Source organism: Haliotis rubra, unplaced genomic scaffold (assembly GCF_003918875.1).
Source record: "Haliotis rubra isolate DU_JTF1 unplaced genomic scaffold, ASM391887v1 Scf393, whole genome shotgun sequence".
In the NCBI taxonomy this organism is placed as follows: domain Eukaryota; kingdom Metazoa; phylum Mollusca; class Gastropoda; order Lepetellida; family Haliotidae; genus Haliotis; species Haliotis rubra.
In genome coordinates, this window is record NW_025767072.1 from 49839 (window position 1) to 67562 (window position 17724).

Consider the following 17724-nt stretch of genomic DNA (forward strand, 5'->3'; position numbering starts at 1 on the left):
TTTAACAAAGGATTCCAGTCCTACCAGATGATCAACAGTCCTTTGATATTTTCTCCCGGAAACCACATTGTATTATTTGTCATTAGTTTTGAGATACCATATTAGTCTATTGTTTCCCATTCGTTCTATGCTTTTTTACAGACACAGCTGTAGATATATGGGTCTGTAATTAGATGGATCGGTATGATCCCAGCCAGGCTATCAAAATGGTATAGGGACTACAATGGCATTATGCCATGAAGTTGGCAAATTCCTTGTATCGTATCATGTGAATATATTTAGCAGCGTTTCCAGACATGATTCGGGCAAATGTTTCAGGAACTGATAGTGGATATCATCATCCCCTGTTGCTGTATTATGAGCTTGCTCAAGGTCGGTATTTAGCTCACGAAATAGAAAGAATTCATTATAGTCTTCATCATTATGCGAAATAAAATGTATTCTTTTCTGATATTGTTGAAATTCAGGGACAAGGAATTTGACAAGGAAGACAAGGAAGAATGTTTGGCGAGAGTTTCACCAAGTTTATTGGCAATGACAGCCTTCTCTGTCAATAAACTGTCACCATCCTTCAGATGGTGAACAGGAAATTTCGAACCTTTGCCCTCTATGCCTTGTATCATGTTCCTCAGAGGTTTTAGATAGTTTCCCATTGTGAATTTCTGTTTAAGAAGCAAACGTAGATTGTGTGACTTTGGAAGTAATCTGAAGGGCCAAAGATGAAGTAATAGATTTTGCTAAATTTACCCACGTCAAGCCTTTTCGATATAAAATGGAGGATTTTGCTACAGAGCGAGTGATTGCATCAGAGTGGATCGAAGTCTGATATGTCAACATTTGTTTGGCATGTACGCATGAACTGTTGTTTTGACATTTCAGTTTCATTATTTGCCACACCAGATGAAGCGGAATGAGCGCCATTACACTTATCACACTTATGGTCTTTCTCACAGTTGGAACCCTCATGGCGATCACCACAACGATGGCATACTGCAGAGCTTGACAGGATTGCGATCCAAGGCCGAAATGTTGACATTTATAGCAACTGAGTGGGTTTGGAACATACACATCCAATTCGATGTTAAAATAACATTCTTTTGACTTTGGACCAGAGGAAAAGTCAAAAGTCAGGAGATACATCGTTTTCACGATGACTCCCCCTTTCTTAATCGAGAAACGTTTCACTGCTGAAACACATTGATATTCCAGCTCTGAAGCAATGTCCTCCGACGATATATCAGAGAGACAATGTGTTGTCTTGGATGATGCCACCGGAGTTTAGTGTCGTGTGCAGACACATGAACATATTTGCAATTGTCTTGATCACCACTACGCAGACAGGTAATATTTTTAACTTCTCCACAATTTCCTGAGATAGCCTTTGAAATGGCAAATGGGTTTAACTTGAGTGGAAGAAAATCTGTAGCTTCAATTACCAGATCTAAATCCTCTAAACGTCTCAAGATGAACCAGATGGTGGAAGTGTCATGATGAAAGGAAACAGATTCTGCACCCCTGCTACCCAGCCACCACGGAGTGTCAACAAGGACAGTGTCAAATTACATTGGATATCCAAGATGCTGACACCAGGGATACAATGGTGTTATACTCCAGAGAATATGACATGAAAGGCTGTATTTATCTAGCAATTTAATTTCAGACTGGTTCGGACCTTGGCAAAATATTGGAGACATACATTACCCAAAGGTCAACATCACCAGGTTGGCCCATGAGTCACCGCCTTCTGGCATGGGACTCTAGATAACATACATAATGTTATTTGAAATACAAACATTCATTATCAAAGATGCACACTGATGTACATAATTTTCAAAAGAATGTTGTGCATACACAGGGCATGGCATGACCAGCCGACTGACTCTATGAGCCTCTTGCTCTGTGTCGTCATCCTGAAACTACAAATGACGTCCATATCGGCGCGCAGAAGGCATGTTGGAACGGCAGTACAACAGAATAATATGTAAACGTGTTCTGCCAGTCACAGTGATCACATCCCACACCATTATTTAGCCACCCCCCCAAAATGACCTTTCTGTCCAACGTTAACGGCATGGAAACTGTCAAAACTGCCTTCCTACGCCACACTGTTTTGCCGGTAAAGGAATTCCAAAGTTCACCTTGATTCAGTGCGGCAGCTCTTGACACCAGTCTTGCAGTAATGTGTTAGTCCGTTGGTCATGGGATAACATGTACAGATCGGGTAGGTTCCATCTGTCTGTTCACTCACTCTAACACTTGTAGCTTTGTGAATTGCGTCTCCAATTTGAGAGGCATTTTCACCACAATTTCAAAACACGGTTCTCTTCTGTGAAAGTTGTCGCTAGATTGACGTCTGTTGCTAACGTGTTTTTCTCTGTAAGGATTGTGAATGTAATCTGCTGATAACTGGCTGTGGAACGTTAACAGCTTGTGCCATAATGCTGTTTTGTTCCAACATCTAAGTCGCACATAGTTGTTAATGTTACACAATCAGCTTGTCAAAACATTGCAGGAATACCAAAATCCGATATAACCATCCCCAAATAAACCAGCTATTAAGACGGAAATAGCGCATTGCGAGACTTACAGACCCTATTCACTCTTGCTTGACAACGGTACAAGAATCTGTATCGAAACGTCGCACTCACGAAAATAAAGAAGTTGTTATCCATAAAACTTGTTATATATTGTACGTCTCAACTTCTAGAATGCCACTCAAACAACCTATTTACATTTGTCACAAAGTCCATCATCTTGACTACCAGTCGTCCGACTTCCATTTTTGTGGAAGCCACATTGGCTAAGCGGGTGAGATGGCTGATTTTCTTTGGGATCTGGACACAGGGTGCACATATGTAGTGTTGATGTCTCCTCTTGACGTAAATATAGCCTGCGGTGTGTGCAGGTTCTGGCCGATCATTGTGATCAATAAACACTAGACATGTGTTTAGAGGATTCTGGTAAAACAACCCTCTGCAGGATGTCAGTAATGTAACTTTGTCCATTCAGATTTCGTCTGCTCGTCACAAGAAACACTCCAAAACCATCAATGAACCCCAAAACAGTACTTGCTTCAAGATATTCCATGTTTCTGCAGCGACAAACACGAGTTCGGGGAATCAGTCATGAACAATAGAATGGACTTTTTAACAGTTTCAAGAAGTGGACCCATGACCTCAAATTCCAGCGTACAGCGTGACACCAAGTTAATCGTTGTAGCACAAGCGCTACAACGGGCGTGTCATAAGTCACACTCGGTCGATTTTAGGCATTGACAAACATTGACACACTTTGGTGTGGACCCCACTCTGTTTTTAACACACCACTTGGCATTAACTGATGAAGCCTTGGGATTCTGAAGAGAAGGGTCAACCTGAATGTGACATGACAAACTGTTTTCACATTTCTTAATTGTTTTATTGATATCTTAAAGACATATAGGGATATCACGAAATATTTCTCATTGACTAACTAAATATGCAACGCCATAAGAAGGCAAATATTGGCATATACACTGAAAGTGTATCAGTCCCTTTTTTTGGAAGAAAATCTCTTCCAGCTTTCAGTGAATATCCAGTCACTGATATAACTATCTTCGTCAAAGTTGCACACAGACACATCCTTAAACATATATTTATGGGCGTTGTATACATCCATCCTTATATGTCACCTGAATACTCCACTAAAGATGACAACGGGATAGATATTCTTGAAAATAAGTTCGTATTTTTTATTATTGAGAATCAAAACTTTTTTATAATATTCTGCTACATTTATTCCAGAACGGCGGGTGAGCCTGACTTTTTTACTGTTGGTTATGATTACGGTTCTGATGGCTTTTCTAGTGATACTGTACAAAACAACTATGGAAAAAAAATCATTTAATGAAAGCACAGGTTGCATTCAAAAGGACATGGAGGTCAAATGGAAGAAGATAGGAAACAATGTCAGAAGCTGGTATGCACACCATTGGCATAATGACTGCTTCATATTGACGTCCGAGAGAGAAGGAGACCAGTCTCGTCAGATCTTGGGGTATTACACGTTGTAAACAAGTTTCGAGTTGACTGGCGGGGGTCCCTTTGCAATCCTCCTACCAATTGTATGTGTTCCATGTGTGCTAAATCTGAGGAAAATGGAGGAAAGTCTAGCGATATTCTATCAAGTCGAAACGTCCATAGAGTGCCTTGCCATGCGTGCTCAGGTATTGTCCTGTTGTAGCGTATGTAGGTGTTGGTGGGCGATCATATGGGGAATAACACTTAATTTGTTAACACGTAGAGGTGTACTAGAATGCACACTGATGGCTCCCCAAACCATCACACTATCGCCACCCCACGTATAGACCTATCTCACACAACAGGTCGCATAACGTTCACCACGACGCCCACGACAAGCACAGTTTGGACATTCTAACTATAAATTGTATTTAATTGTATATTTATGTACTTATCCTATCTCACGTCTTGTATTCTCTCTTCAATTCGACCTGCTCAGTGGAAACGAACTGCAAATAAAATCCTAGGCCCGTGCACTCCATGCCCCTTATAAGGATGTCTGGGGTTACTCCTGGGAAGCATACAGTACGCTCCACTACCTGTTCACGTGATCGCCTCTTCTTTATCATTCTCTTTCTTGTGGCACTGGTGTGTGGATGTACACTGCAATCTGTCAGCAGTTTTTCTGAATTCTTTTCAATCCCTTTCAACGTGGGAAAAAGTGAAAACCCCTCAAGAAAGAGGAAGTTTTGCGCTAACTGCAGACCACAATACATCAGAACACAATCTGAATTGAGTACAATACCTAAACGTCTGAAAGAGTCAGTGCTGACTCTGACTGGGTTAGGGATGTCATTGCAGTTGGTGGAGGTTACATCTAAGTTTTCAACATATTGACACATATGCAGTGTTAAGATACCATTTTCCATGTTTAAAAATTAAAAAGGAAAAACAAACACCCAAGTTTTCAAGTATTAGAATATGGATCATCTCTTTCTTCGTGGAATCAAATTTAACTTATCAGCACTGATTGCACTGATGGTTCCCCAAACCATGACACTACCGCCACCCCACTACAGACCTATCTCATACAACAGGTCGCATAACGTTCACCACGACGTCTCCACACACACGAACATGGTATGGAAACGGCATCATCTGTGCAGAGGACTCCTTGCCACTGTCCATCCACTGTCATATGCTTTTACTTCTATTTGTAGGTGACATAGTTTTCTTGAATGGTCTTGAATCTCATCAGGTGAATGATTAAAGGGAAGGAAGTAGCCAAGAAACGTCATGTTGTAAATAATAAAGAAGTTGTAAATCCATACCATACCTTGCTATGTTACAATCGAACATCGAATATCACTTTGGAAACAAGCTCATGATCAATCTTTGAAACATAAAATCCTGTGTTTACAGCTGGTACAATAACTGCTTCATAAACTCTTTCAGTGTAACAATACCATTTACAATTTTAGAAAACGAGTATTGTGCCATACAACAGTGACATACATGATTGTTGCATTATGACATTGAAAGGAATATCCTTGCTTCTTGCCACATTGACAAGAAAATTAATTCTGCTTTGGTCACTTTCATTCATAAATTTTGAGATACATGTGTATCATGAAAGATATCTTTGAAGTGCCACCCACTCGAATTCACAGATTTGTTTTTAGGAGGAACCAACGGAAAGATTAACATACCCTTGTCAAGAGTTACTTCTCTGTCCTGGCGCCAGATAAGCTTCTTCCTATTCTCAAGGATTTCCTGTGGAAAAGGTTACACATCCCGTATATAAAGCACACATAACATCTTTGCAACAAACTGCCGCAGCAATGCGTTCATTGTATCTTGTGCAGATAAAGGAGTTTGAGAAGAAGATATATCTGCACTTATCTTTTCTCCAAACATTGTCAAAACTCCTGTGTCTATACCATGTGACGAGATATGTAGATACACACAAAGGGTCAGTTTCTTGAACATGTATAATATATGTGTAATTTAAAGAGCGAGTACGTTATATTTATGTCATGATATCTAATAAATTTGTGCAATCAACTTACCGATCTTAAAATTAAAAAAATGTCCTCCTGGTTTTCAATTCTGTCCCGGAGCTTCATCATCTGTGTTGGACGATCACCCTGCCGATCACCCTGCCGATCACCCTGCCGATCACTCTGCTCATCCTCTGCAACACAGTCACAATACACCTGAACAGTGTACAGTAAAATGTACGCTGCCAACCTGACAATCAGCATTCCCTTACAGGAAACTGTTAGTGTCACTGTTAGCATTAACATTGATAAGGACACCACCTATTGATGCGAAGAAGGCATGCATACCAACTGATAATCCCTTCTTTAACGGCTCAGCCTTGAGGGTCCATCTGAGAACGTTGGACTGAAAATATAAATGCCAATGTTCAAAGTATATTATGATAAGTTGTTTTTGTTAGACATAGACTAATAACCAGTTCAGTAACGCGATAGATGTTGATAATAGATGATTTATTTACATATTGGTGTCAGTGCTAAGAATTAAAGTTCCAATACGGTAGGCCGAATTATTGTTTGCAGTTCGAACGTATTGAATGAAGAGGTACGTCTAATACTTGAAACACGATTGCGTTTGGAACAAGCTAAGTATGTACACAAATCACCGATATATATATATGAACATACACACGGCACTACAAACGGTCCACAAGCACAATGCTGCTCAAATGTGTTTGTTTCCACTCAGCAGTTAACCAACATGATAAGCGTAAAATTGATATATTGATATGTTTTCCTCAAACTGAAGGGTAGCTGCAGTAAAACACAGGGAAGGATTCTAAAGAACACGTGGTCAGAGAACATAGCTCAGACATGTATGTCATATAGGTCTAACGGATGCCCAATATATTCAACAGAGAGACTTACAAGACAAACTTGCAAGAAAAGAACTTACAGCATCAAGATTTTGCATCAAATCCAGTAACTTCAACGCATCTACTTCCCAGAACAGGTACTCCATCTGTCTTTTCCACTTATCTGAACAGAAATGTTAAACGTTAAATTGCACAATATTTCTTTCTGCACTCAACCCTAAATAAAATGAAAAGAGAACTTTTACCAAATTAGATTTCAAGGTTTAGGAACCTGTTTAAAAGTCATACCATTGTGCAGACCACTGAGTTGTTTCTCCATCTCGTGTACTTCCTGAAAGATAAAGATAACCGATGCACCTTCACATTACCTTCTACCCACATAAACAGTATAGTATTGTAATAGGGACTAATTCAGGACAGTCATCGTCCAAATATTTAAAAAATAAAAAAACTATGTACCCAAGACATGTGAGACTTTATTGTAATTATATATATGATGCTAATCTGTATTCTATGTAATACATATCACTCCGCATTGTACATTGACTTGTCAGGCATCCAATTACTGTTTATGACATTTATAACCTTAACTGGTCATCCCCCTTGGTCATGTCTGCCATCACATCAACTGGTCAAGGAGGTGCTATTGTTTTTCTGTGCTCACATCTGCATGTATATTGAAAAAAAACAGGCTACGAGTCCGGTATTCCGACTGTCTGTAGGGACTACCATGAGCAGGAGAATGCCGCTCGTAGGAAATGCCCTGGGGTTGAGCAGGAACTCCGCTCACCTCATTTATGTCATGTAACTAAAGAAGTTTGAGCTCAACGTATTCCTTCGTCTTGATATACTGAGTATGCTCACATCTAGACTGTGAAGGAGTACGAGTCCGGTATTCCGACTGTCTGTAGGGACGACCATGAGCAGGAGAATGCTGCTCGTAGGAAATGCCCTGGGGTTGAGCAGGAACTCTGCTCACCTCATTTATGTCATGTAACTAAAGAAGCTTGAGCTCAACGTATTCCTTCGTCTTGATATACTGAGTATGCTCACATCTAGACTGTAAAGGAGTACGAGTCCGGTATTCCGACTGTCTGTAGGGACTACCACGAGCAGGAGAATGCCGCTCGTAGGAAATGCCCTGGAGTTGAGCAGGAACTCCGCTCACCTCATTTATGTCTTGTGTATTTTTTGTCATGTAACTAAAGAAGTTTGAGCTGAACGTATTCCCCTGTCTTGTCAAGGTATTGTACGTACACTTCATCTTAAACATGAGCTAATTCCCCAGTCGACGCATATCCACGCGTTGACGGTATCAACACATCCTGATGTTGGCGCTTTGAACAGGTGAGTCCAATATTGTGAGACTGACACACTAAGCACTCGATAGTCACGGACCTACAAATTCAAAAGTCAAATTAATGACTGACTGACTGAGTTTAGTTTTGCGCCGCTTTTAGCAATATTCCAGCAATATCACGGCGGGGGACACCAGAAATGGGCTTAACACATTGTGCCCATGTGGGGAATCGAACCCGGGCCTTCGGCGTGACGAGCCAACGCTTTAACCACTAGGCTACCCCACCGCCCCTCAAATTAATGAATGAACTCTATCACGATCTCATATACTCACAGTCAGAAGCCATGTGTGCAACATGGAAAATTACAATATATCTGAATTACCTTCTCTGTAGTCTGTAACCGCATCTTCAGTTCTTCAACATTGGCAGGATCTTTTTTTCAATAAAATTGTTTTGAATGGGATATATTGAACATGGTGAATACAGAATACATAATCTACTGAGAACGAAACAAGAAATGCAAACCCCCTCTAACTGTAATATAATGGGTGGTTTTAACGTTTATTGATTTTCTTACTTTATCTTACTTCTTTGTATACACCCGTGAAGGTCCGTGATAGCTATTACGAGTGAGAACTAGCGCCAACGGGAAGAACTGCATGAAAACGAGCTAACCCAGTTAAGAACGAGTTAGAACGGGACTGTGCGTATTAAAAACGAGAGAGGTCTAGTTCAGAAGAGATATAAACTGACTAAGGACGGGATTGAACTGCTGGAAAACATTGTCCACACGGGGTGAACAATCAATTTTACCCAGCTTGAAAACGTAATACCAGCTGTTGGGGTAAAGACAAGATAAACGTACTGAGTGCTCAGGTCACTTAAATGTCAAAGCCATCTATGGCTGACAAGTGAGTATGATTGCCGATGGTTTTAGAGCAAATGCCTGCTTACTGTCGAGGAAATGATTTGTAGATGTTGCAATAAGTTTTTAGACCCGTGGAATGCCGCTGTCGATCGAATAGAGCCCTACATAGGTGCTGTCAACGTGGCTGGAATTAATAAACGAATTTAAAGGTGAGTTTTCGATCCGATTCTGACAACTTATAGCTCATTTTGTAGGCAAAGCATCTCGCTTTCGATCCGTAGGCCTCGACGGGGCCTTAAAAATAGATTACATGGTGAAATCTAACTTTGATTGAGGAGGGAGTGGTTCCGTTGTTACATCCCTTTCTTCTTATATAGTACTAGGGTAGGGTCTATATACCTATATGTCTTTCTAACGCTGTTTCTAAGCGTGACACGCCCCTGTGGTCTCAAGGTGGTGAGATAGGAAGATCAAGTCCGAGGTTAATTTCAAAGAGGATGAAGCCAGGATCTTGACCTATCTTCAGAAGACTGGGAAATACACCATCTACTCCGTACCCACTGTCCTGGAAGAAGGAACAACTCAGTGGTCAACATATTGGACGTGTAATCAACCTAATCGGGGAAGGAGTTACGTTCACAACACTTCAGCGTTCCAAAGAAGATCCCACAGTGAGAGGATTACTTCAGGACTGGGACAAGTTGTTTCTCATGGACAGGATCTTGTTTAGGCGAATCAACAACGCCAAAGGTATTGAACATCAGCAAGTTCTACCAAGGAACAAGATACAGGAAATACTCCAGTCTCTCCATGACACCACTCAGGACACCAGGGACGCGACAGAACTCTCCATCTTGCGAGATCAAGGTTCTTCTGGTCTGGAATGTCTGAGGAAGTAGAGAAGAACGTCAAGAACTGTGAGAATTGTGTCTGACGAAAATCCAAGACCTCTGTGAAAGCTGCATCACTTGTAAGCATCCACACTTCACAGCCCATGGAATTGTCTGTTTGGGCTATCTCAAGCTCGAGGAATCCAAAAGGAGGCTACAAAATATCCTTGTGATCACAAATCATTTTTACTCACTACGCCATTGCCACCCATTGCCAACTCCCAACCAATCAGGTGAGACCACAGTGAGAGTACTGTTCAACAACTTTCTGGTACAGTGTGGATTGCTGGCTAAACTCCACAGTGACCAAGGAAGGAACATCGAGGGCAACATTATCAGAGTACTCTGCCAACTTACTGGGATAAGGAAGACAAGCACGAGGCCATATAACCCTCAATGTAATGGTATGACGGAAAATTACATCCAGACTGGAAACTGGAGTGACAGGAAACCTTCCGTACCTGCTATCGTCCATCCCTACAATAGCACAGGACACGATTTCTCCCTCCTACCTCATGTTTGGAAAACACCCTCGACTCACAGTGGACGCCTTTCTTGGATTCAACCATGTACTAGGACACGCTAGCGGCTACAGTTTGCGTACAACATAGCTTCTTGAGGTTTTTAGTGTACTGAGTGGAGAAAAGACGTCTATGTTGTGAAACAACTCATCAAGGGCATTCCTGTCTACACATTGAAGCAAGAAAGTGGTCAGGGGCCAGTAAAGACTCTCCACCGAAGCATGCTCCTGCCACTGGAATCTGCCTCCAACAAGACACGCCCAGGCAGAATGACACTAATCTGGGAGAAGCAAGAAATCGGTTTCACTTTGGGTGAAGAAGTTTCAAGCTTCAGACAGACCCAAAGAAGACAGTCGGGATGAAGAGGACATCATACTGCTGCCCAGACTGAGGAGTCTAGCGAGAGCCACAGATTTGATTCCAAGTGCTGCTGTTTCTATTCCGCTGCCAGTAAAGGATTACAGAGCTAGCAAATGACACAGCTGTCTCCCCTGTCAGCACTTCACTTCTGAATAGGTCGACTTCAATGCCGCCCTTAACTACTGTGGAACTAGCAGATGTGACAGTCTCTCCTGTCTTCAGCGTTCAACCTGCATCATCTGCCCAGAGGGACACTCTGCAATCGGAGAGGTCTACTTGACTCAGAACCCGACCAGTCTGAATGTAGAGTCATTAATGGGTGACAAACTTTGGGGCCGTCATCCGTCAAAGATCGTAACAGGAAGAAGTTTTTGTTTGAAGTTCTTGTACATAATTTATTTCATTTACTTGGGGTTTGTTCATTATTGTTTGTGTCCATTTCTTTCAATGATTTCTTGAACAATGAAACTTTAGAAGCTTTCATTGGAGTTCCAGGTTTTTTATCTGGTATTTGGTCTTCTTTTTAAAGACATAAGTGCCATTGAAAGCATAAATAATTGAGTTGGGGATATTTTCACCAATATCTCTGTTTGGCTATTTTCCTTGTCCCAATGACTCTCATCATTGGCCATTTCCTTTGTTCTGTAAATGCTGGAGACAACATGTTCCAAAAGGGAGGAAGATTCTTTTCCACTGTCTATATGTAGAGAGTTGTACGTGTCACCCGTATTTGGCTACCCGCCAAACCATGTGCGTTCCATGCCAGTGACGTGTGACACTTTCGTGTCACCATCCGACCATGTCAGACGTACACAATGTTGTAATGCCTTATTTCACAGGCAATAAACTGGTTTTCATCTTAAGATGCAGTGTTTATATTTACGGTCTTTCTCTACAGCTCCAATGTAACCTACCAGGACTATACTATGGGCAATGACAATTTCAGTAAGTTATGGATGTAGGTTTAGGAATCACAAATGCAGTCTTTTCTCAAACAAATTGTGTCATAACCGCTTTAATGACCTTGAAATCCAGTGCACAAAAGTTTTGCAATAAAAACTCACTAAAACATTGAATACGTTTCTTGTAAAATAACAAGTTAACATGGGATCATTTTGACCAGTGCATAATGTAAACTGCACTGCGTCATTTGATATTTTGGATTATTCTGGTTCATAAGTTTCACTATCAATAATCGTAACTGCAATACATCAGACACAATTGGTGTTAAGATGCATGTCTTAGCAAAAGATGAATTGGAGGTCTGAGAAAACATGTAATTTTTCAAGTAAAACTGATATTTTTATACTTATCCTGGCTCATGATCTTTGCTTATCTGCCTTTCCCTTACGAATGGTGGTGGAACACTTGAACGAAGCGGACGTAAAAATACACTCACCCACGAGTTACCTCCCTTTTGCCCTTTTCCCGCGCAAACAGTCATGTGACCAGCCTTATTTGTCACTCTCCCTTTTACATTTGCCCACGTACTTGGATCAGCTGAGTAATCCGAAGTGTTTCCAGTGGGGAGGTTGGGAGGGCTCTCTCGTCCTGAGTCAGGATAAGTATATAAATATCAATTTTATTTAAAAGATTGCCTAATTTTTCTTATCCTTACAGTGGGTCATCAGCTGTCCTTAGATACGTCCTGTATCCCCGGAACGGCAAAACAGCATTTCTGTGTCCCATCTAAGTCCTAGATAAACTGCAGCATGTTGCCCTGTGTCGAATCTGGTTCGACCAAAGTCCAGCGCACGTATCTCTGATATTCGAGCTGCCATGGGTAGAGCAAGCAGGAACAGAGTCTTCTTTGTCAGCAATTCGAGGGTAGTCTGGTCTAAAGGATCGTAGGCATCACCGGTAAGATGAAGTAGAATTACATTCAGATCCCATGCCGAAGCTCAGAACTTCTTTCGCTGGTACTCCAGTTTAAAAGATCTCAGCAGAGCAAGTAATTCTGGTACTTTCATCAACTTGATGCCTGTTTTCATGGTAATCACTGTACTGATGGCAGCAAGGTATGTAGATAATGTTGAACCTTTCAAATATCTGATCTGTCTAAGATGACACAGGTATTCCGCCACTTAAGGATGAGAAGCTTGCATCGCCATGAAGCCTCTCCACCTTGCATAATTCTCAAAGTTCAGCCACTTATCATCGTACAGGTTACAAGTAGATGTGCGTAATGCTAGCGTTACTGCCTTGGCTGCCCTGGCAGAGTATCTTCTGTTCTTCAAGCATGTTTTGATACGGTCCACGCATGTAGCTGGAACGCTGTCGGGTTCCCGTTGACTTGCTTGGTGTGCGGATGTATGAGTAAGTTCGGCCAATCTGGTAATTTGATTGTTGGACTTCCGAGATCTTCTATTAGGCCTATGAACAATACTCTCGCTGGCCAGTATGGTGCGACCAAAGTCAGTTGTAGCGCCTGTGTCTGTTTGATCTTCAACAGTAACTTCTAGCGCCTGTGTCTGTTTGATCTTCAACTCCAACTGCTGGGAGTAATATTGGGGTGGAAACGCGTAAGCGTTTAGTCCTTCCCAAGATATGCTCAGTGCATCTGTTGCCCAGGCTTGAGGATCTGGAACTGGTGAGACAGACGTCTGTAGTTTGTTGAACCTCGTGGCAAACAGGTCTATGCAAGGGGATCCTATTTCCCTTATGATGAGCAGGAACGCTTCTGGATGGAGCATCCATTCCGTAGGTGAGGGGTGCAGTGGTCGGGAGAGAGCGTCTGCAAGTACGTCCTTGGCTCCGGGTATGTGACACACCTTTATCCAAATGTTTGCTTCCTCCATGATGTGGAACAACTTGAATGTGAGGTGTAAGAGGCTTTGAGGCCTTGTGGATCGTTGCCGATTTATGGAGAATGCAACTGTAGAGTTGTCCGTGTGGACCATCAGTATCTTGTTGTTCAGAGAGCTCGACCATAGTTGTAAGGCGTTGATCACGGCTTTCACCTCCAGCAGATAGATGTGAAGATGCTGTTCTGTTTTGGACAACCACCCCCTGATGCAACTTGATTGTTGAGATGCGAACCCCAGCCTTGTATCGAAGCGTCTACGTAGAGATGTGTGTCGAAGGCCGGCTCATGTAAATAGGTCCCTCCACAAACGTTCGACCTGTGAGTCCACCATAAGAGATACCTCTTGAGGTTGTCTGGCAGCAAGATCTTCTGGGACGACAATACGATTTTGTGTTGTGATAAACCATATCCCCCGAAATTGCAGATCTTGTTTTCGTTCCAACTCTGAGGTTCACCAGCCATCCTAGTTTAGTGAGCAACTTGATCGTGAAGTTCATCTGTAGTCTGAGTTGACTGGCACTTTGGTGAAACTGAATGCCGTCGTCCAAGTAGAAGGTATTGCGTAGACCTCGATGATGTAGATATGTGACTATAGGCTTGGTTACTCGTGTGAATAGCCACGGGGCCGAAGATATTCCAGACGGTAGGACGTTCCATTGGAAGTGCTGCCTTCTGATTAGGAATCACAGATACTTTCTTGATTCCAGATGTATGAGGATGTGTAGATACGCATCTTGCAGGTCTATGTAATCATGTAATCTGGTGGACGAACGAGTAGTCTGAGTTGAGGTAGGTGGATCATTCTGAACCTCTCTGGTTTCAGTAGATAGTCTTTGTAGAGTTTGCGCATGTTATAAATCAGTCTGAACTTCTCCTTGATGTTCTTCTTGGGTACTAGACAAATTGGGGAGTAGAAGCCTGGAGTGAGATGATGCTGATCTATTATCTCTACCGCCTCCTTCATAAGTAGTGAGTTGATGGCTTTTTGTATTCTGTCTGCCTGCTCCTCTGCATAATTGAAGACCATCGGGCTGAGTGTTAGCGGAGGTGTGGCCTTGAGTTGTACAATGTATCCTTATCGCAGTACTTGGGAGATGTAGTCGACCTCTAGTATTCCCCAATTTTTCCAGTACCTATGTAGTCGTCCACCCACTGTCGATTGTTTTACAGGTACGGCTGGGGGTGGAAGACTCCAGTCGTTCCGAACCACAATATCAACGTCTAGTTCCTCGGGATGCTCTGGGAGTGCGGCCTCTCCCTGAGTTTCCTCTGTAATTTCTGGATGGGCGACGAAAAGATCCTCTAACGTCCCTGAAGCTGGAGTACTTTTTCTCCTTTGCTTTCTGCATGCCGGAATATTTGGACTTGCTGTTATACTTTTGCGAAGTATGACGGATGACGTTGGCCAGAGTATCTATGGATTTTATCATCAAGACTTCTCTAGAGTCGTGTGTAACTTCCTTAGCTGCATCATCAATCTGTCCTCCAACGATTGTAGGCGCCTCCCATGGAGCTCTAAGTAGTATACCGTATGCGGGACTCCAGTGCTCACCCAACCATCGATAGTGACAAATAAGGCTAGTCACATTACTGTTTGCGCGGGAAAAGGGCAAAAGAGAGGTAACTTGTGGGTGAGTGTATTTTTACGTCTGCTTCGGGAACTTCAAGGGATTCAAGTGTTCCACCACCATTTGCAAGGGAAAGGAGATAAGCAAAAGATCATGAGTTAGGATAAGAAAAAATAATTAGTATGATTATTTTTTGGACATGGACATTTTTACCTGTTTGGAATCGCCACACCCGACATCCACTCGGCATCTCGGGCAGACTCTGGGCATCAAGGACAATGTTCTCATAAGCTGATAGATCCCACTTCCAGACATCATTTAATGATATCGTCGATGAGAACACTGATCTGGAAATGTAAAGTTATTATCTTTAAGTAAAAATTATAAAAATGCTTCAACATGTACAATTTAACAGACTAGAGAATTAAATAGGTAATATGTGCATAACAAGATAATAAATAACTGTAGAACAAGATAGCTAATAGTGTTACAAAAGATAGCTTATACTATAGAACAAGTTCGGCCCATCTATAATACCTACCTCAATCGGTCCCTCTCCTCCCGTAATCTACAGATCAGCAAGGTGTTGCCCTGTCTGCTCAGTCTCCTGGCAACCTCAAGCATTAGGTCATTGGACTCACTAGTGGAATGAAGCCTGACCTCGACATTCATTCTGTTAAGATTTTCCAATAAAAGGATGCATTGTTCTTTCTTAAGAAATTTTAACTGACTCTCTTGTACATCTACTTTTGTCTCAGCTAATGCTGCCCAGAATGCCATAAGTATTTGGTCATACTTGAACGAGTTCATCATCAAAGACGCTTTTGAAATGAATACTGAAGACACTGCTGCAATTTGTTGTAACTTTGCAAGGAACACCTCGTTATCTTTCATGTCATTCTTGCTCACAACCCCATGTATAACATTAAGGTTTTCAATTGTGAAACGACGTAATTTTGCAGTCAGTTCTCTGGCTACTGAGGTGTTGTAATTTGTTATCATTTTAGATTCATGTTCACAGTTCATCACTGTCAGTACAACATGGGGCTGCTCGGGAAAAGCCAGAAACATATCGCATCGTATTTCAGAAGGTCTCTCTGAAACTGGAAAGTCTAGTGTTGTTGCTAAGGATTCTGTCAAATGCACCAAACACTTCTCGTTATCACTCAAGTCCAGCTCTGCACCAGTGACAAGGTTGCAGTGAAAGAGGGATTTATCAGTTTCCAGGACTGAAAGTAGCATATCCTTAATGTCCACCAAATGGCCTGTCAGACTGACTGGAATTATGCTGACGCCGCCTGTTGATATAAGGATCAGTTACATACAATTAACTTCAAGTATAGAGACAAGGGGTCATACAAAAACATCTCTGTGAACATATTATCATATCAATTTAATAAGATCTACATTCTCAGGCATATATGCATGTCGTTACCTTACTGTTTTACACATGTTGTACAGTTGGTCTCATGGCCATCGAATAAAGGATGAAAAAGTGTTTGCCACTGATATGGCAATGTCCCCCGCCGCTAAAGAATGGAATATCTATATTTACTACTTTTTAATTTTGGGTCACATACAAGATACCTGAAATGACTGGTAACTGCATAATCACCCGATGTAGGCTGTTAACATACTTGAAAATATTGGGTGCAATATTTTATGAGATATCGCCTCTAAAAGGTGGTCAAAGTATTGTGATGACCTTGAAGATAAGGTCAAGGTCACGCAAATAAACTGGTGTCTGTGTACCGGTAATACCCCAATGTAAACTGTCACCAAATTTGAAGACATTGGGTACAACAGTCCATGAAATATCGCGTTAAAAAGACTTAAAAGCGTGCAAAGTGTCATGGTGACCTTGAAGATAAGGTCAAGGTCACCCAAAGTCAACTGGTGTCTGCATAATCCCCCAATGTATGCTGTCACCAAGTTTGAAGACATTGGGTACAACAGTCCATGAGATGCCCTGTTAAGAAGAGTTTCAAAAGGGGTTCAAAGTGTCTTGGTGACCTTGAAAATAAGGTCAAGGTCACCTAAATACACTGGTGTCTGTGAAATCCTCCAATGTAGGCTGTCACCAAATTTGAAGATATTGGGTACTACAGTCCATGAAATATCGCGTTAAAAAGAGTTAAAAGCGTGCAAAGTGTCATGGTGACCTTGAAGATAAGGTCAAGGTCACCAAAATAAACTGGTGTCTGTGTAATCCCCCAATGTAGGCTGTCACTAAAGTTGAAGACACTGGGTACAACGGTGCATGAGATATCACGCTAAGAAGAGTTTGAAAAGTTGTCAAAGTGGTTTCCCAATGTATGCTGTCACCAAATTTGAAGATATTGGACACAACAGTTCATCAGATATCGCGTTAACAAGAATCGGGACGTACGTATGGCAGTACGCCGCTAAATACATAGTCCGTTGTTCCGCGTTGCGGCGGGGGACAATACAATGATAAGGGATTATACAGGGAGTGGTTGGGAACAATTCAAATGAAACAAATTGAGATAACATTCAATGATACATGGGACAAATTT

At 41.8% G+C, this 17724-nt stretch overlaps 1 protein-coding gene across 1 annotated transcript in view; it reads right to left on the reverse strand.

Annotated features, from left to right (window-relative positions):
* LOC124286856 overlaps window positions 1–17724 on the reverse strand; it is a gene marked incomplete at its 3' end in the record, with an annotated part of 100878 nt that overhangs the window by 30233 nt on the left and 52921 nt on the right. The window contains exons 6-13 of the mRNA XM_046723295.1: window positions 15729–16485; window positions 15401–15534; window positions 8557–8606; window positions 7162–7204; window positions 6954–7036; window positions 6347–6404; window positions 6068–6192; window positions 5708–5771 (exon numbers count right to left, since the gene is read on the reverse strand). Of these exons, the coding sequence (XP_046579251.1) occupies window positions 5708–5771; window positions 6068–6192; window positions 6347–6404; window positions 6954–7036; window positions 7162–7204; window positions 8557–8606; window positions 15401–15534; window positions 15729–16485 (1314 nt within the window). The remainder of the gene's footprint in view (window positions 1–5707; window positions 5772–6067; window positions 6193–6346; window positions 6405–6953; window positions 7037–7161; window positions 7205–8556; window positions 8607–15400; window positions 15535–15728; window positions 16486–17724) is intronic.